The sequence below is a fragment of the Loxodonta africana genome, chromosome 7 (genome assembly GCF_030014295.1).
Source record: "Loxodonta africana isolate mLoxAfr1 chromosome 7, mLoxAfr1.hap2, whole genome shotgun sequence".
Taxonomy (NCBI): Eukaryota; Metazoa; Chordata; class Mammalia; order Proboscidea; family Elephantidae; genus Loxodonta; species Loxodonta africana.
In genome coordinates this window covers 70,744,819-70,769,980 of record NC_087348.1, presented here as the reverse complement: position 1 = coordinate 70,769,980, position 25,162 = coordinate 70,744,819, and the positions used below count along the sequence as shown (strand labels likewise).

At 45.9% G+C, this 25,162-nt stretch overlaps 1 protein-coding gene across 1 annotated transcript in view; it reads left to right on the top strand.

The window, feature by feature from the left end:
* Positions 1-25,162, top strand: part of PARVA (parvin alpha) — a 177,244-nt gene that overhangs the window by 149,553 nt on the left and 2,529 nt on the right. The window contains exons 6-12 of the mRNA XM_064288419.1: positions 1,187-1,302; positions 6,004-6,062; positions 8,538-8,557; positions 10,117-10,178; positions 10,884-10,952; positions 14,138-14,239; positions 14,996-15,068. Coding sequence (XP_064144489.1) covers positions 1,187-1,302; positions 6,004-6,062; positions 8,538-8,557; positions 10,117-10,178; positions 10,884-10,952; positions 14,138-14,239; positions 14,996-15,068 — 501 coding nt within the window. The remainder of the gene's footprint in view (positions 1-1,186; positions 1,303-6,003; positions 6,063-8,537; positions 8,558-10,116; positions 10,179-10,883; positions 10,953-14,137; positions 14,240-14,995; positions 15,069-25,162) is intronic.

Here is a 25,162-nt window from a genome sequence, read left to right as displayed (position 1 = left end):
TTTATGAAAAAGAAGAGGGAGAAAGCTAACATGTTTTAGTTGCCTATGTGCCAGGCATTTTCACATAAAAACCAAAAAAAAAAAAAAAAAACCCGTTGCTGTCAAGTCAATTCCAACTTATAACGACCCTTATAGGACAAAGTAGAACTGCCCCGTAGAATTTCCAAGGGGTACCTGGTGGATTTGAACTGCCAGCCTTTTGGTTAGCAGCCATAGCACTTAACCACTACACCACCAGGGTTTCTATTTTCACATAAGTTATCATTAAAAAAAACAACCATTCATGGGTAGCTGCTGTGTGCCAGGAGCTTTGCCTAAGTTATCTCTGGAAATCCTTGCATCCCCTATACTTCTGCATTAAATACTGTTATCCTAATTTGTGAAGATGAGCAAATCAAGGCTCAGAGGCCTTGAGTGGCCTATCCAAGTCATGTAGCCAGTACGTGGTAGAGTTTTTAAGTCAGAACTCAAGCTCTAGTCTGCCTGGCCCCACTACCTGTGTGTCCCCATCAGGTCACAGTCTTTTTCTTACCTTCTGAGAGAAGCACAGCCCAATGGGCCCAACCTTTCCTAAGGTAAATGGATTAACATCCAGCCATATCTCAACAGCTATGGAAGCCAACCAGGTCATGAACATCCCCTCCCAGCTATTCCCCAAGGCACATCATCTACACTGACCATATGTGGCACCCAAGGACAACAAAGCCCTTTAAATGATTCTAATGCCTTCTTTCAGGGATTTTGAAGCCCTAGACAAAGAAGGAACCCTTGGAACAGGGTAATGGTAACAATCCAGAGTTCACTGACAGGTGGGAAGGGAGAGGGGTACAGAGCAGATGTGTCCATGTTTAATAGAATGGCATGAAAAGGGACATGGCGTGTGGGGAGGGCTGATTTGAGCTCAGGACTCACTGTCATCAGGGTCCGATGGGCAACTTGGATTAGAGTGAAGAGGTGCTACACTGGAAATCCAACAGTATGATCCGATGAGGAACTCCGTGGGATCTATCCAAGAACTGAAAGGGGCCAGCATGAGGCCCATGATGACCAAGGGCATTGAACCTTTAACCCTGAGGGTGGGCTAAAAGGGACATCGGGTCTGGGACTCCCACATGTGGAACATTGCCTGTATTGCCAAGAACCTGGAAGAAGATTCTCTAAATTTTAAAATCATCTTTTATTTCAGCTGTTCATGCCAAAAGCCTGGTAGCCATCTTGCATCTGCTAGTTGCTCTGTCCCAGTATTTCCGGGCACCAATCCGGCTCCCAGACCATGTTTCCATCCAAGTGGTTGTGGTCCAGGTAAGATGAGTACCACCACAAACAACTGGCCCTTTAAGGAGGCGTAGATGCTGGGATACTGTGAGGGCCAAGTAGATAAATGGTCAGAAGAACAGATGAATGAATGCTAAATGTTCTTGGGCGTGGCATAGATTGGGAGGCATGGAATTGAATTATCTGATGCATGTTGGCTTATCCTTGATACGTGTGCAAAGGGCGGAAGAGTGCATGTTTGTGTGTAAGATATCCTGTGTAGGGCCTGTGTCTGGGTTTACCTGTTTTTGTCAAGAGGATGTCTCTGTAATTATATTTAAGGCTACGTGGTGTGTGTTTGTGTAGTGGGGCCAGGAGGAAACATGTATCCTTTTGTGTGTGTGCATTTGTGTGCAGGATACCCTGCAAGCTGTGGAGAATCATTTCTTTTTTTGTTAAACCATTCAAGCATAGGTATTAAGGGAGACAGATACCTGTGCATGTGAAGGAGTGTGTGTGTGTGTGTTTGAGAGAGATTCGACTGGCCATGTCTGTATTGAGAGCGTTGCTGCTTTTCACCAGCCCAAAGAAACACAGCTGGGATCTCAAGTCATCTTTTCCAGATTGTTGGATGGAATTTCCATTCACATATGGCTGTATAATTTCCACAATGAGGGTGTGCTCTCTCCCCGTGACTATCTCCCTCTGCTCCTAAACCCATTAGATACTCAAATTAAATTTTATTTTCCTTTATAGCCATTTAGCAAAAGGTCATCATTTTGTTGGTTTGTTTCTGCTCTTTTCCAAATAAACATGCAGCAAGGGAGAACTCCACACATAAACAGCTCCCTGGATATCCAGGGTTCTGGAGTAGAGTACAATATGGCAGCCCTACTGTCCCTTGGTGAGGAAAAGCCCTGAGGGCTAATGAACCTTGCCTGACCAGGCCAGACCAGAGTCCAGGACAGAAGGACTTTGAGCCTAGTTCTCTCAGAGATCAGTTGTTAGTGGAGGAGGGAGGTGTTGGTGGTGGCTGTGACTATGACTGATGACTCCTCAGTCGGTTAATCAGTTGTGCCCTAATCAAAAAGCATTTCTTCTACACCTTCTGGGTGCTTACCTCTGCTAGGGATCAAAAACAAAAAACCTGTTGCCATTGTGTCAATTCAGACTCATGATGACCCTGTGTGTTACAGAGTAGAACTGAATTCCATGGGGTTTTCTTGGCCATAATCTTTACAGAAGCATATCACCAGGCCTTTCTTCTGCAGTGCCACTGAGTGGGTTCAAATTGCCAACCTTTTGGTTAGTAGGCAAGAGCAAACCAGTTGCGTCAGTGAGGAACCCTTGCTAAGCGTCAAAGGGGTGTAGTAGGAATACAACACCTTAGTCTAGACTACATATAAGAAGCAGAGACGGCTATCAGAAGCCCACAGTCGATGTGGATGTTTGTGGTTCAGACACTAATTACAGCTGATGGAAAGGTGGTAATTGCCATTATTTACTGAGCACTTCAGTTGTATCAAGCATAGTGCTAATAAGAACTTTATGTATGCTATGGTTACATGGCCAACCGAGAACATCCTGGAACAAGCATCTTCCTAGTGAATCCAGGCCATCTCTATTGTGTTATTTTACAGATCAATAATGCATGAATCTACTGCATTATATTTTAAAAAAGTACAGTTGAAGATTGAGCAGGAGAGAGGGGACCTCTATTCTGAAACAGTGACCATTGCAAACCCACATCATATGCCTTATTTTAAGCTGAATCATAGGCTGTCTGAAGCCTGTTGTTGGTTTAATTTCTCCTGTAGGCAGTTTTGTTAGCATGAGGGAGAAAAGAGGACACGTTACATAAAATGGCAGCAGTACATGTCAGGTTTTATGGGGTGTTTTGCTTTATCGAGTTAAATAGTCACAGAAGCAGGACTCTGAGAATTGGCCATGAGTCACTGACTCAACTACAGAGAAAACTCTTTAGGGAACAAGTAATGGATGGAGGTGAATCAGGATGCTGTGTGAGGGGCTATTTAATCCAGATTTCATCTCCATTCTGTATAAAAGCATTTCATTCTGCGTGAAGTTTAAGATTGAGGTTTTATGTCCGTGAATGGCCTCCCAAGACAAGGACACAGATTCCATGTGCCTTATGTGAAAACCTTATATATATATTAAACTGAATTTGGAAAGTCTTGATTTACCCCCTTTTTAGTCTCTTTCAAATGATCTCTTTAATTTTTTTCCTTTACTTCCTTTTTTTTTTTTTTTTTTTACTTTGATAGTCCATTCTTCTTCATCTACTCCAAATATACTCTTGGCCTTTATCCAGCTCTGCTTTTCCTTCTATAAAAGTATCTTGCAAGTACACTACTTTCAGTGGCTATTGGGGATGTGAAGGGAAGTTTTGGCAAGAGGCTAGAGAAGGAGTTCGGCCAAGGCTCCTTCTTGACGCTCACCTCAGCCTCTGTGGAAGATGAATTTACTGTGACAGCTGCTTGCCCAGACCTTCCTGTCAGTGTCTAGTAAATGGCTGTGTAGGGACCTGATAGAATGAATCTCTCCTTGCACCCCCATCAGAAAGTCTTCCTGAACCCTTATATTTCCCTGTTTGAAAGCCTCCATGTCTACACAATGAAATTTAAACTCTTCAGGTTGGCATTTAGAGCACCTCATTGACCAAAGCCAGCTACCCTCCCAGCCTGATCGTCAACTAGTTCCTCCAGACACTTTCGTTCCACAAAACGGCCTCTTGAACACATTTGTTCTGCCTGATTCTACATTTTGGCTCGGGCCATGCCTCCTACTTGGAATGGCCTCTCTTCCGTGTCCCGTCAAATCCTGGATTCCACTTCAATGACCTCTTTCCCCTGGAAGATTTTCCTGACCATCCCAGCTGGAGGAGCTTGCTCCTTTCCTGCATTTAGCATGGCTCCTCTGCATAGGGTGACCACATAACTTATCACCCACAAAACATGGAGAGTGAAATGGGGTCCTAGTAATAATTAAGCTGGACAACAGGCATAATCAAGGGCAGTTTTGGGGAAAACCGTTCTCACACGTGCCTTCTTCATCTCCCCCATTGTAAAAACAGTGTGAGGTACGGGTCTGACCTCCTCTAACTTTACAAGGGAGAAGGAGAATCAAGATCAACAACCTAAGACTGATTCCAATGAGGTGGAGGTTAGGCATGCCTCCTCTCTCTGCTGTCTTTACCAATTCTGACACCAGCCGTCCCTACTCTGGCACTCTCTGTTTCTCTGCGGTACTGCCCCTTTCTCTGCTGTGTCCTATAATTCCTTGCAATGCCCACACAGAACTCACAGGTAATACTTATGATTATGGGGTTTATCAGGGAAGTAACTAGTTACGATTCAGGTTCAGGATACAGTTCTTGTATCAGAACAGCCTCTTCCCTGCCATGCTTTCAGGCACGCCTCTCTGGCCCTCACCTCTGCCCTGCTTAGCAAGTGTTACAGAGCTCTTTTAACCCGGGCCACGCAGTGGTTAAGAGCTAACCAAAAGGTTGGCAGTTCAGATCCACCAGCTGCCCCTTGGAAACCCTTTGGGGCAGTTCTACTATGTCCTTTAGGGTTGCTATAAGTCAGAATCAACTCAAAGGCAACGGGTTTAATAAGTCCACAGAGCTACCCTATGTGCTTAGCTTTCTCAATCTGTGGGCTGGGAAGCCCACTGCAGGATCTCCTGCCGGTCTCTCCTGCCACCACTTCTCGCCATCTTCAGGGTTACAGCTCTCTCTCTCTTAGTCTTCTGATTCCAGGAGCTTCTCAGCACGGGGACCCCAGGTCCAAAGGACATACTCTCTGCTCCTGGCTGTTATTTCTTGGTGGTGGTGGGATCCTCTCTCTCCCATCTCTGGGTTGGCTCACCTCAAGCCCAGAAGGATGGCAAAACTGACCATTCCCTTTGGTGGGCCATAATTACCATATCTTCACAGCCCCACCCAATCACACCTCATTCATTTTACTCTTAACTTCCTCAAGGCCAGAAACCATGTCTTACACTCCACAGTATTTGCTCTAACTCCAGCACAGGACCTTGTATATAGAAAGCGCTGATTAATGAAGAAGAAAGGGGATCAACTGATGAGAGGAGTGGATGGACAACAGATGGATAGATGGTTAGATGGATGGGTGGATGGCTGGATGGGTGGACGGATAGACAGATGGATGGGCCTCCAAAGTGCTTAATCTTTCTCAGAGAAGCAGCTGGTTACTGAGGACTGTACCATTTACTTAAAAACTCCCATTTTATCAGTTAAAAAGAAAGAAAGAAACTCTACCTCTGTCTGAATTCTCCAAATTGGCCTCAGTTCCTCTACCCCAACCCCACAGTTAAATATGTTTCTCTCAGCTTCCCTCTTTGGCCCCAGCTGGAGGACAGACACACCCTGGCCTTCATTTCCATTTGGTTTACTCTGGATTACTCCGGGAGGCAAACAGTTTGCTTCCAGCAGAATGTCTTCCAATAAAGAAAGAAAAGATTCACCATCCAAGAAACAGCCTACTTGTTTGGACTAAACACTAATTGCACTTAAGTACGAATGGTACAGTCCAGTAACAGGAAATCGGGGGCCTCGTTTCATTTCTAGCATTATCTCGTCTCTGAGTTCATTTCTCATACATCACTAACTTTCTCAGTATCAGGAATGCTAATCAGTTTTTTTGTATTTTTCTAAAGCATATTTTTCTCTTCTCCTCCCAACCCCTCTCCCCACCCCCATTTCAGAAACGAGAAGGAATCCTCCAGTCTCGGCAAATCCAAGAGGAAATAACTGGTAACACAGAGTATGTCAACACCATTGTTGCCAGCGATTCTGTAATGGAACACAGATGTTTCTCCGAAATTCATCCATTTGCTGATATTTAGTTTTCATTTATTGGGATTGCAGGAGGGATTAGACTTCAGCCAATGATTATGGTTTAGCCTTTTCCATGCATTCAAAACATGCCTCTCAATGCTTAAGGTACAAACTTGGGTGGGGAAGTGGGGAGAGGGAATTAACAGTGATTGAAAAATTCTAATTTTATGGCACTAGGAAAAAATGCCCCCCCAAAAAGCCAACCAGCATGAAATCATCATGCCATAAACATGAGGTTGATTTAAATAGTTAACCTTCGAAAGGACATTTTTTTTTTCCTTTTCTGAATCTGATTTGTTTGGTCACGTGCCATGACCCAGAAAGCCCCTGCTACCCTAGTGTTTTTTCTTTGTTTGTTTGTTTTCCCCCCTTTCTTTTTCATTTGCTTTAAGAAATTGCACTATCAGAACATACAAGGGGTTTGCCATGGCGAAGACGAGTTTTGTTCTTAAGCAGAAAGAGCAGGTTGATGTATGGGGGTCTGAGGCCATCGGGCAGGCCTACACCCTGGCACATGCAAAGCCGGGCACTTGTTTTTCAGCATCCTCTGCTCCCACACCAGTTATCTGTGTTCCCCTTGAGTGATAGTGGCACAATGGAAAGATCAGGAGCCTCTAAGTCAGCCGATTTGAGTTCAAATTCAGGCTTTACTACTTAGCAGGCGAGTCCCTTGACCTTTCTGACCTCGGTTTCTTCATCTCTGAAATAGAGAGTATTTTTCTAACCTGGAGAGCGGTGGTGAGGATTCCGTGTAGTACCAGCTGTTCTTTTCCTTTCACCTGCCCTTTATTGCTACCTTTCCTGGTTTTCCCCATCACAGCTGACCCACATCTTCTAAGTCTTGCATAATCTCTATGAACTCCCTCCTCCCACCTCCCAGTAATGCTGCCTGTCTAGACCACACCATGTACTGTGCTTTAGAAAAGGCCTTGCGGGGTGGGCATTTCAGGCCAAGGGGTAGGAGCAGAGATGAGGGGTGCCCCTTACCAAGACCCCCAGTATATGAAGACCTCGTCAGTCAGACTCCATGTCACTCCAGTGGCCAGTCTTGGCAGTGGAGGGGCCAACTGGTGGACAGAACACCAGTTCTTAGGCTTGGTTCTGTGAGAAGCGGGAGGAAAGGTACCCTGGGTCAGGCCTGCTGGGAAAGGAGCAGAATTCCTCACCATCCTGCCACCCCCCTCCCTCCCACCCCTTGCTGGACTTGCCTGTGCTATGTCACCTTCTGGAAAAGAGGAAGACATACCTGAGAGGATTCCAGATTCTAGAACACTCTCTCAGCTGCATATTAGCTTCTATTCTTCTCTCTCTGCCATCCTACCATACAGACGTAAACATGGAATCTTCTAGTAATTAAAGCAAAATACAATTTATGAAGTGCTTTTGTATCTCATTGATCATAGCAGACACATGGGGCCATAATTAAATTCCCTAAAACCCCAAAGTCTAAAGGTGATAAAGAAGACTATATCATTGAGCCATCTAACAGTTAACGCTAAGTCAATTGTTTTTTTTCCGGTACACTACCCCCAGTTGATCATTTGGTGGGTGAAAGGTATATAGCTGGAATAAACCAATATAACAAGAGTCATAATAAAGAACCAGACGTGTACGGAGGAAAAAAAATGTATTGATCATTTACTATATACTAGGCATTATGCTAAAATCTTTCTACATATTAAATCATTTAGTGGTCACAACATCCCATTGATAATAGTAAAACATCCCATTGTTTACTATTATCTTCATTTTAGAGATAAGAGACTTGTAGCCAAGAGAGGTTAAGTAACTCACCCAGCGTCACACAGCTAGCATATGGCTCAGTGGGATTTAAAACCTAAGTGGCCTGTCCCCAGTGCTTGTGCTCTGAATACTTTGCTGGATTCTGGTGGGTGGATTTTGGTGGGCATTACAGGATGGGTGGGAAAGAGACAAAGCTGACCTCCTCAAGCAGATACCCACAGCAACCTGGGCAGTACAATTCCACATTAGGGGTTTGCTTGAGCGAACACTGCTCCAAAAACTTGTTTGGCAGTCTTGAGCCCCTGAGTGCAATATTCTTTCTCAACTGCAAGCAATAATGTGATTTTATTTAAGACAAGAAATTGTCCTTTAGGCATCATTACACCAGGCTTTGCACTAACACCAGTATATCTGTGTAACAGAGAAAAAAAATAGGTGGTAATATGATGAAGACTGAATAATTAGAGGACTTGACACAGAATAAAATTCCCAAGGAAGGAGTGTTTTGGGGTTCTTCAACCAAGGCAGGCAGGTGGCTGGCTGGCTCTGGGCAGGCAGGGTGGGGGTGGGCTTCCAGTGATGGGAGTGATGGGAGAGTCTCTCAGAAAACTGCCCAAGGAGAGGAGAATCACGGTGTTTCTTTTTCCTTTTCCTCTAGGGCTCTTTCCGGGAGGCATGGTGAGTTGCCTAAGATTGTCCTCCACTGCTGGTGGCTGTGGTGGGGCTCTGGTTAATTCTGCAGCAGCTGTTTCATGGCTGCTGGGAAGAACAGGCACTCAGGTTGCTGCCTGGGCATGTGTCTACACCAGCCCGTGACAGGGCCAGTTGAGTAGGGAAGGGCAGCTTACAGCTTAAAATGACCCATGTCGACACAGTCTTCTTAGAAGTGATTAGACTACTGACTTTGTTTGGCTTCTATGTGTGGCCTGGACATTTGCGGGGCAGTTTTGCTCTAAGCATATTGTGGGAGTGAAGTAAGGGCTGTATGTGCACACTCGGGGACTGTGTCCCTACTCTGCACTCTGCCCAGCCCTTCTAGAAGCTCTCTTCTCCCTCTTCCATCATCATAGCTCCTGCCTTGCCCATTTCCCAGGGCTTTTTGGGTTTGTTTCTAAGTCTGTGAATGTCAGAGATCACTATCACCTTTCTGGCAGTCTCAAAATCGCCCATCCGTCGGTGCAAGTGTAGGAAATGGTGGACCTCATAGTCATGAACCCTTCTAGCCTACATTCATCTTGGAGACGCTTCTCTTGTTCCATGCCTCAGAACCCCTCCACAATTTCACCTCTCAGCAGGGAAACATGAAGTTGTTGCAAGGGGGCATATGCCTTTGGTATTTTCCGTGATCCTGGTTTTGACTGTGGATAATATGTTTAAGTATCTCAGTTATGCTAATAACAGTTCACATCAGTAGAGCACATTCACATACATTCTTGCCTTTCCCCCGCGTGACAACGTAGGGGGAGCTTCATTTTCCAGATGACAGTTTGTAGAAGAAGAAACTGAGGCTCCAAGAGTTGAAGTGACCTAGGTCCCTGCAGAGGAGGAGCTCATAGTCTACCCTGGGGTCCCCAGACTCTCAATCCTTTTATCTGTGCCCTCCACCATGATGTTTGTCTTGAGTGTCTTGTTTTTAAAAATTAGGGGGGTGAAATGATTTGATGTTTAGATAGCATTCTACTGCTAAAACACTTCAGAAACACTTCAGAACTGTGACTGAGTCACGATAATGTGGTGATGTGTGCCGTCGAGTCGATTCCAGCTCTTAGCAACCCTATATGACAGAGTAGAATTGCCCCATAGGATCTCCTACACTGAAATCTTTATGAGAGCAGATCACAGATCTTCTCACCCACAGAATGGCTGGTGGGTTCAAACTGCTGACTTTTTGGTTAGCAGTCAAATACTTAATTGTTCCATCACCAGGGCTCCTTGAGTCATGATGTAATGGAACGTAAATAGTCAAACTGCCTGATAGAGCCCCTTTCTTTCAATAGAAGGTTGACATGTTTCCAACACACGGATGCACACATGGAGAAAGGCCCTTAGGGGTAAGAATCAACCCCCATATCTCAGCCCCAAACCCAGATTCCAGAGTTCCAGGCACAATGTCACACCCCAAAGAGCTCCTATCTGTAGCTGACCATGTGGCCTTTAAAGGCTCATGGGACCAGACCCAGAGGTGGACTTCCAGGAAGGTCTCTTGCTGCTCCACTTTTTGTTTTCCTTTTTTCTAGAACGCGATGCCTTCGACACGCTGTTCGACCATGCACCAGACAAACTCAATGTGGTAAAAAAGGTGGGCAAGAGGTACCTGGGAGGGAGCCAGGGAAGGGGGATGCAGCCCAAACTTATGAAAACCAGTAAGCTTTCTGCTGAAACTGGTGTAACCATCAAATCCCTGCAAACACAGGGCTTTCCCCCTTGACATCATTTTACCTGTCATCTTCTCACTGGTACTTTATCATACCCCTTTCTCCTCCCATCTGGCCGATAGCTTGCTCGAGAGTTTGGAGGCTATGAGCACTCTTCTCTTCCCACCTGCACCAAACACCAGCCTTCCTGCCTCCTCACTCAGACTTCTCTCTGTCTCCCTGGGTACAGGGGTCTGCACCTAACAAGGATCGACCCAGTGGGTTAATCTCTCCTTTGGCCCCTTCTTAATTTCCCTTAGGCTCACCCTGACCTTGGGTTTAGACTCTCCCCCTGACATTCTTCTTTTGGGGCTTCTGGTGAAATGTTGCTCCTTTCACTGCCCTGAAACTGCCAATTGGAATCCCATGTTGTGTGGGACTGCAAGGTTGGGCCAGCCCCTCCTCCCCCTGCTGGACCTGTGGGGGCACTGCGGAAACAGACTCCTAGGCTGCCCATCTGCACTCAGCTCTGCATAGGGAGGGACCCCTGGCCATGCTCCTGTGTCCCCATGATGAAGTCACAGACATGGCCTTAAGGGTCTGGCCTGGTGACCCTTCATCTCAAATGCCTGGCTGTACTTCTGTTTTAGACACTCATCACTTTCGTGAACAAGCATCTGAATAAACTGAACCTGGAAGTCACAGAACTGGAAACCCAGGTGGGTGACAGCCCCAAGCCCAGGATGAGGGGCAGGGCCATTTGATAGCCACTGTATGAAGTGCCCCACCCTGCATTGCCCTCACACTGACCTCGAAGCTTTCCCCTGGGGTAGGAACCAGATGGCATTTCTCTGTGAATTTTTGCCAACTTCGTATTTTGAAAATTTGCAAGAATGTCACAGTGAATAGCCATTACTCTTTGCATTTAGTTGCCATGTCTCTTTAGTCATGTTTTAAGGTAGAATAATTCCTTAGCCTTTCTTTGTGTCACGTTGACATTTTCAAAGAGTGCGGGCCATTTGTTTTATAGAATGTCCCCTACTCTCTTCCCTCCTGATTAGATTCAGGTTATGCATTTTCAGTAGGAATACAACATAAGCTTATGCTCTGTTCTTCTCAGGCATCATGTTAGGAGGCACTTCTGTCCGTCAGTCCCATTGCTGGTGATGTTAACTTTGAGCACTTAGTTAAGGTGGAGTTCACAGATTTCCCCACTGTAAAGTCCTTCTTCCCCCTTTATAATTAATAAGTAATCTTTGGGGAGATACTTTGAAACTGTGTGATTTATCCTATACCCCATCATCCTTTCATTCTTCAAGACTTTCCAAAATGTGGCTTTCTTTCAAGCACTTGTGCGCTTTCTGGGTCTGCTGCCAAGTTCTAGCCCAGTGTGTGTGAACTCTGGAATGAGCTTCATATACTCTTTTGGGAAATAGGGAATGCTCTAGAGAAGTGATCTTTCCTCCAGTGGGCTGTGGAGCTTTCACCTCAGTTTTCATGGGGCAGGGAGTGCTAAGAAAAGGAGTCACTGCTGAGCATTTTGGGAGTCTGTCTGTGGGTATCACCCACTATACCACCAAGATGGGGTCCTTGGCTGGTGCAGATGGCTAATGCACTAGGCTGCTAACCAAAAGGTTGGCGATTCCAGTCCACCAGAAGAAAGGCCTGGATCTGTTTCCAAATAATTAGCCATTGAACGCCCTATGGAACACAGTTCTACTCTGATACACACAGGGTTGCCATGAGTCAGGATTGACTCAATGGCAACTGGTTTACCTGTGGTACCACCAAGTTGCTAGCACTAGCAGTTAGGGATGGGGAGGAGGGCACAGTCTAAGTTATTGGCACTTGGAGCTGTGAATAACCCTTAACTTAACCCAAAGTCTTCCCCTGAGTTGAAAAATTGGATTTTTTATTCCTAGCCCAATCCAGTTGTAGCAGGAATGAGCCCCGGTTAAGTAGCTCCCACTGGGAGGACCTTGATTTTGACACAGATGCTAGGGTCTGCTCTCCCATTGTCCACCCTAGGGTAGCCTGGGATGAGTCACACTTAGGCCCTAAGTTGAAGGCATGATGGACAGAAAGCTGGAAGGAAGCTACTCCAAGCCCCTCCTAGGTCAGGCCCATGCTCAGGATCTTATGCCTGTTATGAAGACTGAGACACAAGCCCACAAGCCAATCATGTAGAAAGCCTGTCTGACCAGACTCTGGGCCCAGCATACCCTCCAGTCAATTCAGTCTAGTTGTTTTAAGCTTTCCAAGGTGATTCCAAGAAATTGGGCCTCTGCAAACTCTAGCACCTGTTGTTTGTAATCATAAGCATTTGGTGACTGAGCCTCCCTTGAAAGGGTTCTGGAATATTGGAAATGTATCCAACCTCTTTACCTTTGCTCGAGTCATCCTCCATAACCTGAAGAGCCTCCTCCTTCCAAATCCCACTCATCCCTTAGGCCCCCACTGCCTGCACATTAATCTTGCTTTTCCTGGAGCGGAAGACCTGCAGTTCTCTGCACTTAGCCTAGGAAGCCACAGTCCCTGTGAACATATTGGACCAGGTTCCCTAACCTGTCTGCACTATGCTGTCCTTCATGGAAGGGGCTGGACTCTAAGCCTTTGCCATGGCCCTCTGTGCACAGTTCTGCTTTGCCAGCAAGAGCCAGTAAGTTGTGTCCTGAGTGCTTTGTTGTTTTCCCAGATAGTAATAAACAAAACCAAAAACCTATTGCCATCGAGTCTATTTCAACTCATAGCAACCCTATAGGACAGAGTAGACCTGTCCCATAGGGCTTCCAAGGAGCAACTTGGATTCAAACTGCTAACCTCTTGGTTAGCAGCTGAGCTCTTAACCACTTCGCCACCAGGGCTCCAGATGGTAATAACAAGAGTTAATATTTATTAAGTGCTTCCTTCATGCCAAGCAGTGTGCTAGGCACTTTATACATACTAACTGGTTCAGCCCTCATGGTAACTCGATGAAGTGATACTATACTGTCATCAACCTCATTTTACAGATGAGAAAAGTAAGGCACAGAGAAATTACATAACTTACCCAAGTCACACAGTTAGTAGGTAGATTTGAACCCAGGAGGCCTGGCCCTAGAGCCCATGCTTTTGACAGCTATCTTCTACTCAAGTGATAACAAAGTGAGATATGAGAAAGGAAAACCTGGTGGTGTAGTAGTTAAGAGCTACAGCTGCTAACCAAAAGGTAGGCAGTTCAAATCCACCAGCTGCTCCTTAGAAACCCTATGGGGCAGTTCTACTCTGTCCTATAGGGTTGCTATGAATTGGAATCAACTCGACAGCAATAAGTTTGGTTTTTGATTTTTGCGAGAAAAGAGAATGCCCAGGCCTGTGTGACTCCAGGATTCTTTCTCTCTGTTCAAAAACCAGAAGTCACCTCCGCTATCCTCATGCCATTTGTCTCAGACGTCTATCCCTCCTTTCTCTGGTCTCCATTCAGGCAGTGCCTCCTCTGGAAGCCTTCTTTGCCTGATGGCCTCGTAAGAGTGGGATGACCTTTGTCAGTCTCCGTCAGAGTAATTGCCACGTTGCCTTCACAGCAGTCTCTGCCCTGGACTGTGAGCTTCTCGAGGGCAGGAGCCACACCTGGCCCATCTCTCTAGTCGCAGTGACTAGGTACACAGTCGGGCTTGGTACACAGTCAATGTTCAATAAATGCTGGATCAGCTGAGATCAGGACTATGGGCTTCTGGCTCCTGTGGGAAGGCAGCCAGACCTGGGTCAGCTTGTTGCAGAGCAAACCTCCCTGCCTCAGGCCACTGTCCCCTGTCCCCCACCATCAGCTGCCTGGGCAGGGAGCTTACTAGGGGAGGGGGAACAGGGAAGCTGGTGGGACTAGTAATCTCAGGAGCCCAGTGCCTTCACCTAGCTCTCCCTACAGTTTGCAGATGGCGTGTACCTGGTGCTGCTCATGGGGCTCCTGGAGGGCTACTTTGTGCCCCTGCACAGCTTCTTCCTGACCCCAGACAGCTTTGAACAGAAGGTAAGGGGGAGGGTATGTCAAGGGAGGCCCCTAGCCACATTCCCTGACTCATCTACCCCACCTACCCTGGGACTGTCCAGGAGAAGGGCAGCAGCTTCCCCTCTGGTCCACGGTCTTCAGTGGCCGAAGGTAGGCATCCATGCTTATGAACGGCTGAGTGGGGAAGGAGCTACCCCACACCACTGAACATCCTGAGCGGCCTTCCCCTCCCCCTGCAGCGCTGGCCGTTCACCCCTGCCAGGCACCACAGCCCAGCCTCATCCCTCCCCTGAGGTGGCAGGGAAGGTGGCCACAAGGCAGGTCAGACCTGAGGTTCACACCCAGCCAAGCCTTGGTGACCCTCTCATAGACTACCTCAGCCTGCTGCTTGGACCAGAGGCATTTGGTCCAGCGCAAAAACCCTTTTCTACCTCTTGCACCTGTCTTACAGTCTGGCACTTTCAAGTGTGTGCACTGACAGCCCTGAGTTTAAAGTCCTGGCAGTTAGCAGAGGCGTACGGTGGGACGGGAAGAGGGTATTGCACTTCTCCAGGAGTGCTTCATCAATGGCAGGCTGGGATCAGCAAGGTCACCCTCCACATGGCCCACCCATTTCAGTAGCCATTTTTCTTCTTCAGAGTACGGCCACCTCCCAACTCAGCCTCTGGCTTCAGCGCTAGGTTTCTTCACCTCCCAGAGGCAGCTCCCAGGGAACCTAGAGATCTAGGAATGAGTGCCCGCTGACTTATGCACTGCATATCTCTCTTCTCTCCCCAGGTCTTGAACGTCTCCTTTGCCTTTGAGCTCATGCAAGATGGAGGATTAGAAAAGCCAAAACCACGGCCCGAAGGTACCTGACTCTTTTCTGGGCTTGGTCCCTGGGTCGTGATAAGAGAATGTGACCTTCTCCCTGCACAAAGGTTCAGGGTACAGGGGAAGGCTCCTGTTGTGTGACAGAGGAAAGCGTTTCTTTCCAAAGCCTTCTTTCCTATTTGTAGGGGAAGGTGGGACTGGGAGCAGCCCCTTGCTTAGTCCTAGAGACCCTTTGCATGCAGCAAATCACACAGCTGCGGAAGGAACAGGAATCTGAACACTCTCACATCACATTGGCAGGGATCAGGGCCCAGGCAGATGTTGTAGAGCACGGGAGTGGTGCTGTTGCAGATAGATACTTCCTTGTGCCCAGATTTCCTGCTTCTGTCTCTTGGCAGGGGGTTGACCTACCAAAGGGCTGCCTCCCAGCCAGTCAGGGTGTTGGTACAGGAGTCAGCACAGGCAGCTCTACACTAGGCATAATAGCTTTCCACTCCTGACAGATGGGGAGCTTCACTGCTCCAACTCTGCCTGAGGATGAGGCTTGATTGGTTTGCAAATATAAAAAACCCATTGTCGTCAAGTCAATTCTGACTCATAGTGACCCTATAGGACAGAGTAAGACTGGGAGAAAATGCAAAAGGAGCAAAATGCCCCAGCAACCCTTGTGTGCTCTTGCTTGGAATGTGTCTGTGTATATTTGTGAGTGTAGGAGGCACGTTTCTCTTGGTATGGACGTTTATTTCCTGCTGCTCGCTGACTGAAACATTTCATTTTACCAGCTCTGGTGAGTCAACATTGTGTCACAGGTCATTTTCTGTTTATGTCAGATTGGAACATTGAGAACGCCATCAGTGGATCCTTTTGCTTGCACTTTCCTAGTTGTTTACAGGCAAGTGGAAAATAGGAGTGGTGTGCCTTCAGGCCCCACTGGTGCTCTGCTCCAAGCTTTTCCACCCAGACCTCCACATAGAGGGACTTGTTCACTGATTGTCTCATGGGTTTGACGACCTCAAGATCATGATATACCAAGAGCAGTAAGACAGTCCCTGCAGCCAGCCAAGGGAGGGACAAGATGCCCCCCAGTCACCAAAATGGAATGACAATTTATGATGACTGCTGTGAAAAGATACAACAGAGGTTGTGAGAATTAAGGAGGCGAGATCACTTCTGTCTGGGGTGAGGGAAGGTTTGATGGAGATGGTGACATTTGGGCTTAACCAGAAGAATCAGGTAGGACTTTGATGTGTAGAAATTAGGGCAGAGGAGGTATCTCAAACAGGATGACAGTAGGCAGAAGTCCCACCTGGGGAGTGGGGAGGACCTCACCTATGAGACAGAAGAGCATGTGGCTAAGCCCGTGACAGCCCTGGGTTCCAGTGCCCACCTCACCTACTTTGTGGCCTTGGGCAACTCACTTACCTTCTCTGAGCCTATTTTTCGTGTCTGTAAAATGGGACTTCTAGTGATATGTACCTAACAAGATTAAATATGATGATGCCTAATGCACAGCACCTGGCACCTAATAAGAAGTGTAAAAAGGTCCTATCTGGCTGGAATGTTAAGAGTATGAATCAACAATGGGATATGATGATGACGCAAGTTAGTGTTAGGGACTTGATGCCAAGACAGGGAGTTTGGACTTTATTCCATAAGCAGTGGGAGTCATGGAAGGTTCTTGAGCAGATAAGTGATGTGATCAGAGCTCTCTTCCAGAAAGATCATTTGGAAGGCAGTGTAAAGGACAGATGTTTAGATGTGAGGCACCACTTGCATCATTTGGGGACCCAGCAGGAAAAACAAGCTTGAGAGGGAACGTGAAAATGTCATTTTGGGGAACAACGAAGTGGGTACCTAGGCATTGACCGAGCAGAACTGCAGTTCAGGGAAGAGTCGGGAATGTGGTTATATAATTGGAAATCTTCTACTTAATGATAATATCTGACATACCAGGAGAGGATGGAACAGCAGCAAAGCTTGTAAAGAAGGGAAGAGGTTTAAGGACAGAATCTGTGGAAATGCCTTTGTTTAGAAAACTAGAGGGGAAAGCAGAAAAACCAGAGGAAAGGGTTGGCTTATGAAGAAATTGGTTGGGTCTCTGCCTCATGACTCACTCCAGACCTCTATAATTATTATCTGTAGCCAACAAAGACCAATCCCTCATTCTCATTTATTGCCACCTTGTTCTAAGCCCCTGGCTTCCTCTGAGGAAGGGTGATGAAGCTGGTATCCACTTGGGGCGTTCTCCCTGGCTGAGGCCACACTAACCATCCTGATGCCATCAGAAATGGACTCGGCATTCTGTGACCTGATGGTGAACATCCTGACCTTCTGGGCCTGACAGACACAGTGGAAGAGTTCTGGCCAATATTTCTGCTTCCATTCTGTTGAGCTGCTGAGTGTGAAACTTCCTGGGTACCGATTATATTTCTTCTGATACTTTAGTTTTCAGGCATGCATTTCCCTCAGGACAGACGATTTTCCCAATATCAATCTATAGGGATGTTTCAGCATATAGATGACATTTCTTGTACAATTATTGAGCTGCTTAATGTGAAACTTCCTGACCAATGTGAATGGAAAAACACATGGGTTTTATTTGTTGTTATACTGGGCATCATGCCCATGCGGAAAATTTCCAGTGCACGAAGGAGAATTGAAATTGTATTTTGTGAAATTGTACTTTTTGAGAGGTGTACCCCATCACTCCTTCTGGTTTCTGTGCTTCTACCTGAAAAGTGAGATTCAATAGTAAATGCTGCAAAGTTTATGACAGGCGCCAATGTGGGCAATTCTTTGAGTGTGTTTCAAAATGAAATTGGCTGTGGTGAAGGCATTTTTCATGGTAATATGTTCTTAAAGTCAAGAAAATGCATTCTCTGCTGTTTGACTCTTAAAGCTCTGTTGTACTTTGAAACCTCCTGGGAAGCTTTGGGTTGGCATCTCAAAGGATACTTCCTGCCCATGCCTCATAACTTCCTAGTACCCTAAGTAGAGTAAGCCAAGTTCAAGTTCATGACCAATGGTGCAGGTGATTTATTGGCTTGAAATTGGTGGCTTTTTTATTTAGGACACCACATGTCTTCAAATATACACGTTTATCCTGTTATCAGAGCCCTGGTAGCCCAGTGATTAAGCACCCAGCTGCTAAACAAGAGGTCAGTGGTTGGAACCCACCAGCCGCTCTGCAGGAGAAAGATGTAGCAGTCTGCTTCTGTAAAGATTTACATCCTTGGAAACCGTGTGGGGCAGTTCTACTCTGCCCTATAGGGTCGCTCTGAGTCAGAATCGACAATGGCAATGGGTTTGGTTTTTTGGTTTATCTTGTTGTCACCATTCAAGCAGACTCATCATCAAATTTCATTAAGACACTAACATAACAGGCAGGGTGGGGCTCAAAAGAATCTAGTACCAGGCAGGATTGAATCCATTGAACAGCCAACAGGCTGATGGAATATCGAAAATGTAAGGAGTCTAGTAGGTGCCGCCTGCCTACTGCAATCAACCCTGAAAAACAGGCAGGTGATGGCAGCTTAGTTCCAGATGATCAATTAATTTGGGAAGGACTTGGTCAGTGACTGGTAGTATGGGAAATGGTTCAACTCCCCATTCCCATTCTCCTAGGAGATAGTGTGTAGAACCAGACAGGAGCAAAAATACAACGTTCCAATAATACAAAGTGTTAGCAAGGATGTGGAGCAACGGAAATTGCTGGTGTGAGTGTAACTTGATACAGCCATTTTAGAAGACATTTTGTCCTTACCTAATACAGTTGAAGACCTGTAATAGCCTATGTGGTAGGCAGAATAATGAACCCCCAAAGATGTCCGTGTCCTAATCACTGGAACCTGTGAATATGTTACTTTATATGACAAAAAGGACTTTGCATATGTGATTGAAATTAATGACTTTGAGATGGGGAGATTATCCTGGATTATCCAGGTGGGCCCAATGTAATTACAAGGGTCCTTTACATGAAAGTGGGGGGCAGAAGAGTCAAGGTCAGAGTGATGCAGCGTGAGAAAGAGTCACCTGGCCATTGCTGGCCTAGAAGATGGAAAGGAACCAACCACGAGCCAGGGAATGTGAGCAGCCTTTAGAAGTAGAAAAGGCAAGGAAATGGATTCTCTCCTAGAGCCTCCAGAAGGAACACAGCCCCGCCAACACCTTGATTTTAGCCCAGTGAGACCCGTGTCAGACTTTTGACCTTCAGAGCTGTAAGATAATAAATTTGTGTTGTTTCAAGCCACCAACTTTATTACAGCAGAGATAGGAAACTAATACAGCCTATGACCCAGCAATTCTACACCTAAGTATGCATGCCCACATAACAGGAGACAATTACAAGAACATCTGTGATAGCCTAACCTGGAATGTATATCCCCAGTAGAACAGCTAAATAATCATACAGTGGATTATTTACAACACACACAATAAAAAAGAATGAATCGAGAAATCAGAGGAGGAACTTGTAGTTATCGCCGTGTGAAGAGGTCAATTATTAGTCTCTGCAAAAAAGTATAAAACTAGAAAAAAGTTATCCAAAACAACCATTTCAAAGACAACACACAATATAGGGAAATTCAGCACAACTTGACCAAGGCAAAGTCATGAAGCTTCCCAGACACATCCAAACACCTTGAGGGACCAAGTTACTTGGGCTGAGGGATAGGGAGCATGGTCTCAGGGAACAGCTAGGTCAATTGACATAACATACTTCATAAAGAAGATGTTCTACATCCTACTTTGGTGAGTAGTGTCTGGGGTCTAAAAGCTTGCAAGCAGCCCTCTAAAATACATCTATTAGTCCCATCCTGTCTGGAGCAGAGGATAATGAAGAAAACCAAAGACACAAGGAAAATATTATTCCAAAGGACTAATAGAACCACATGAACCAGCCTGAGACCAGAAGAGCTAGACGGTGCCTGGCTACCACCACTGACCTCTCTGACAGAGATCACAATAGAGGATCCCAGACAGAGCAGGAGAAAAATTTAGAACAAAATTCAAATTCTAAAAAAAAGACCAGGCTTATTGTTCTGACAGAAACTGGAGGAACCCCCAAGACTATGTCGCCTATCTAACTCAGAACTGAAGCCACTCCTATGGTTCGCCTTTCACCCAAAGATTAGATAGACCAATAAAACAAACAGTAACACAGATGAGGAATGTGCTTCTTAGTTCAATCAACTATAGGAGACCTAACTGGCAACACCTGCCCAAAAGCAAAGACGAGAAGACAGGAAGGGACAGAAAAACTAGACAAGTGGACACGGGGATCTGGGTGTGTAAAAGGAAAGGCGGACAGTGCTAACACTTTGCGGAGATTGCAATCTGTGTCACGAAACAATCTGTGTAAGTTTTTGAATGAGAAACTAATTTGCACTGTAAACTTTCACCTAAAGCACAATAAAAAAATTTTTTAGTCTTAAAAAAAAAAAAACCATTTCAGAGCATGAAAAAATCTACCAGAGGTAGATAACAAATTGAGAAGCCTTTATCCTTGAAAAACTGAAGAATTATACTTGAAAAATTATACCCTTTCCTCACTTATTGACATGGTTAAATTCCAAAGACCAGGTTGTTATGCAAAATCAGTGTTGTTTGAAAATACAAAATGACCACGTCAGATCACAAAATGGAGGATGACCATGTTAGATCACAAAATGGAGGATGACTACATCATTACATAGCTTCCAGATTACATCATTACCTAACTGCCAAAGTACCTCATTATGTAACTATGAAATCACATCATTATATAATAGCCAAACCACTGAGAATCATGGCCCAACCAAGTTAACTATCAAAGCCACCGTTACTTTCACCTCACACGTCAGCATTTGTTACTGCCAGATGTATATTAATGTGCAAAATATTTGGATAGTGGATTTTTTATGATTATCTTCAATGTGAAATGTCAGATAACAAGATAGTCGATAAAAAAGGTGTATTATACATCTACAATAAAACTGTTTAAAAGTGCACAGCTACATGCAGCAACATTTATGGATCTTATAAACATAATTTTGAGTAAAAAAAAAAAGCAAATCACAAAAGAGTACATGTAGCATGACTCCATTTATATAAAGTATAAAAACAGGCAAAACTAAAATCTGCTGTTTAAGGGTGAATGGATAAATGTGTTAATGGTAGAGCTATGAAGAAAAATGAGGAAGTCATCACCGTAAAAGTCAAGATAGTGGTTATCTTTGGGTGAGAGGGTTGGGATCCGGAATGGAATGAGTGGTAGGGGCAGCAGGGGCTTCTCGGGTGTTGATGTTTTTTACCTGGGCGGTGTTACGTGGGGGTTCTCTTCCAAAGTATTTAAAACTGTACATATATGTTACATGCACTTTTCTGGATATTTGTTATATGTAATTTGTGAAGAAAATGGAGCCCTTGGTGGCACAGCGGTTAAGAGCTTAGGCCCCTAACCAAAAGGTAGGCAGTTTCACTCCTTGGAAGCCTGTAGGGCAGTTCTGCCCTGTCCTTTAGGGTTACTATGTGTTGGAATCAACTCAACAGCAACGGGGTTTTTTTACAGATGAAGAAAATAGCAAATGAGCCAGACGGGATGGTTGGCCACTATCAGAGTGACCCATCTCCCAACCATGGATCCTGTCCCAGGGGCGAATAGGGGGCAGACGGGGAGGTGAGGCCAAGACTGAGGATGGGATAGACCCAATGGGGAGGGAGGCTGGAGGCTGAGACACAATGGACCACTTGGGACCGGGCTCAACCCTGGTAGTGCAAGCTTGTTGCAACTGAACTTATTCCAGCCTTCACCAGCTGGTGGCACTGAGTCACCAGGTGTCCTCCCCACTTGGTCAGGGACCCCAGTGTAATGCTTCAAAGAAAGGTCCTTGGGGAGACTGTATCAGACTGTGATGAGGAAGACTGAGATGTCACAAGTGGGTCCATGGAGGACATGGCCACCCAGGGATATGTCCCTCTGTGTGAACATTGGTTTTCTGCTGTTTAGAGGTTTGCCCTCCTTCCTTTGACTTCGCGTCATTTAGAGAACCGTTAGCATGTTTTGGATGGTCCTCTAATGCCCCTGGGTGAGAGGAGGAAAACTTGAGCCCTTAGCCCTGTCCATGGAGCACTGGTGGTTAAGAGCTGGGCTGCTAACCAAGAGGTCAGCAGTTGGAATCCACCAGCTGCTCTTTGGAACCCTGTGGGGCAGTTCTGCTCTGTACTATAGGGTCCCTGTGAGTCGGAATCAACTCAACAGCAACAGGCTTGGTTTGGTTTACCCCTGACTAGAAGCTATTTTCTCCACAGAGCCTGGGTCTGATTTATCTCTTCCTTGGCCTCGGCTAGACAGACAGCCTCTGCTTTGGTTGTCTCTAACCCAGAGTCTCATAGCCCTCACATCTGCTCCCAGAGAGAGGCCCTGGGCCAGCGCGCAGAAGGGACCAGAGCAGTACAGAGTTGCTAATGGCTTTAAAGAGGCTCTGTTTATTTATTCCCAGGAATCTGCAGCCCCGTTCCTGAGATAGCCCAGTCCCCCGCCTGCCTACTGGCCTGCCTGGGACAACCTGGGCGGCCACTGGCTTTCTTGATAAGAACAGATGATATGCAATATGTCTGAAGCAGTCTGCCCCTCTTCATGGGCCCAGCTGGCTGTGATGGCCCATAGAAAGAAGTCACTCGGATTTCTCAGGGAGCAGGGCACAGTCTATATGAATGGGGCCCTCTGGAGTTGTGTAATGCACAAATTGTACGGCCGTACGTAGCAACTCTGCTAACAGGCAAAGATGTGACAGTGGGAAGGAAACTATCATTTGAGTGCTTAATGTATTCTAGGTATTTTTCATAAAAGTATTGCCCACTTTTACCAATGAATAAACCGATGTAGAGAAGTTAAATGACTTTACCAGAATCACAGCTGAAGTAGATATAGGCTTCCAACCTTAGTCTAGAAGAGGGAAATCTATAGAGAACATAGATTAGTGGGTACTTAAGGCTGGGGTTGGGAGGGAAATGGGGGTATAGATCAGTGATAGCTAAAGGGTGCCACCAGTTACTGTCAAATCGATTCCAACTCATGGCATCCCATGTATGTCAGTAGAACTGTGCTCCACAGGGTTTTCAGTGGCTGATTTTTCAGAAGTAGGTCACCAGGCCTTTCTTCCAAGTAGCCTCTGGGTGGGCTCACACATCTGACCTTTTGGTGAGCAGCTGAGCATGTTAACCAAGAGTACAAGGTTTCTTTTTGAGGCCATGAAAATGTTCTAAAATTAACTATGGTGATAGTTGTACATATCTATGAATATACTAAAAACCATTGTATCCTTTAAATGGATGAATTGTATAAAAAAGATTATTTATCTCAATAAAACTGTTTAAAAAACGAAACAAAAAAGGGGGCATTGAAATGAAATTAAGTGGTGAGTTTGAGGCATTCTCCCATATTCAATGTTCTTGTCTAGCAACCTCAGAACTCACCCACCTTTAAAAGAGAAAAAACTCTTCCTGCCTCCATCCATATCTGTCCTTCATCAGACCCCCACATTCTTCCTTTGAAACCCATGTCTACTGCCTCTGCTTCTTCTCAGCCCATTCTGTTTTCAACACTTTACCTCCATCCAAGCCACCTGCTAAAGCCATGTCTCATGGGACCTCTTTTCAGCCCTAACCTCCTTACTGTCTTGAGAGCACGTGGTACTATTGGCCACCCCCTCTTACCAGAATTCTCTTCCTAAGCTCCCAGGATACTTGGCAGCCATCCATTCATTTATCTATCAATATCTTTTGTGGGTAAATGCATAGCAGGTACTGTGCCAGGCACTAGAGCCAAACAAGACAGCTCAGACAGACCAAGGTGGAGGCAGAAAGGTTTATAACATGTAAGTATTCAGGTTAGTGAAATAATTTAAAGTGAACCACCGTGTATACAACCACTACCCAGCACCCCAGAGTTCCTTCCAACTTTGTTGTTGTTGTGTGCTATTGAGTCAACTCCAACTAATAATGACCCTATAAACTCCAAAATCTATTGCCATTGAGTCTATTCCAACTTGTAGCAACTCTATAGGACAGATTAGAACTTCCCCGTAGGGTTTCCAAGTCTGTAAATCTTTATGGAGGCAAACTGCCACATCTTTCTCCTGCAGAGTGGCTAGTGGGTTCTAACTGCGAACCTTTCAGTTAGAAGGTGAGCACTTAACCACTGCATCACCAGCACCACCAGGGCTCCTTTGAGTGACCCTCTTCCCCATGCTAATTTTGAACATAACCCTCTCCCTCTTCCTAAAGATAACTACTATTCCAACTTCTATAGTCATAAGCCTTTTGCCTTATAATTTTATTACCTAAGTAATGCATTCCTAAATAGTAGTGAGTTGTTTTTTTTTAACTTGTCTGTTTACTCCAGTTTTTCAAAGGAAGGCTGTCCAAGGGAGAGAGTGTAGAGGAATAAGAAAAGACGGGGCCTTTTCGGGGGAAGGAGAGAGCAAAGGAACCAGCAGTGGTTAGAGGAGTAGCCAGAGAAGAAGGTGATCAGTAAATGGGTGGATGATGGATGGATGGATGGACAGTCGGACAGATGGATGGATACAAGGAAGGAAAGGACAGAGGAAATGGTTGTATAAAGGCTCAGGAGCCCCTGGTGGAACTCCCGTGAGAATAAAGTTCAGCTCCCCAGCCTACATTCAGAAATTCAAACCCATCTTCATTGCTCTGTTCTTAATTTGAATCTGTCTGTCCTCCAGTAACACATATTCACTCAGTACTCCTCACCCCACCAGGCCCCCTTCTCTGCCAAGTGGGGCCCTATGCCCTCTAGGGGCCCTCCCTTCTCTGGAGGAGAGGCACCTTGGGTCCTAACTCACCACCCTCCTTCCGTAGCCTAAGGCTCTCTCCTTTCTGTCTCTCATGGCAAGCTCTGTGGTGGAGGCTGGAGGAAGAGAGAGGGGGCCCCCAAGAACAGGTGAGACTTGGGGTGAGAGAGTCAGGGCCAGTGCCCCACTTACCTGGAGATGCTACTTCTAGGGTAAAGCTTGTACGCTCTGACATCTGCTTTATTTTGGTGAGAGCGAGGCCCTGTGCCCAGCATCTGTGCTGCTCGCGGCCCCCTGCTTTGAATTCTCACTACATGCTCTGCCCATCCTTCAACAGCGCCCT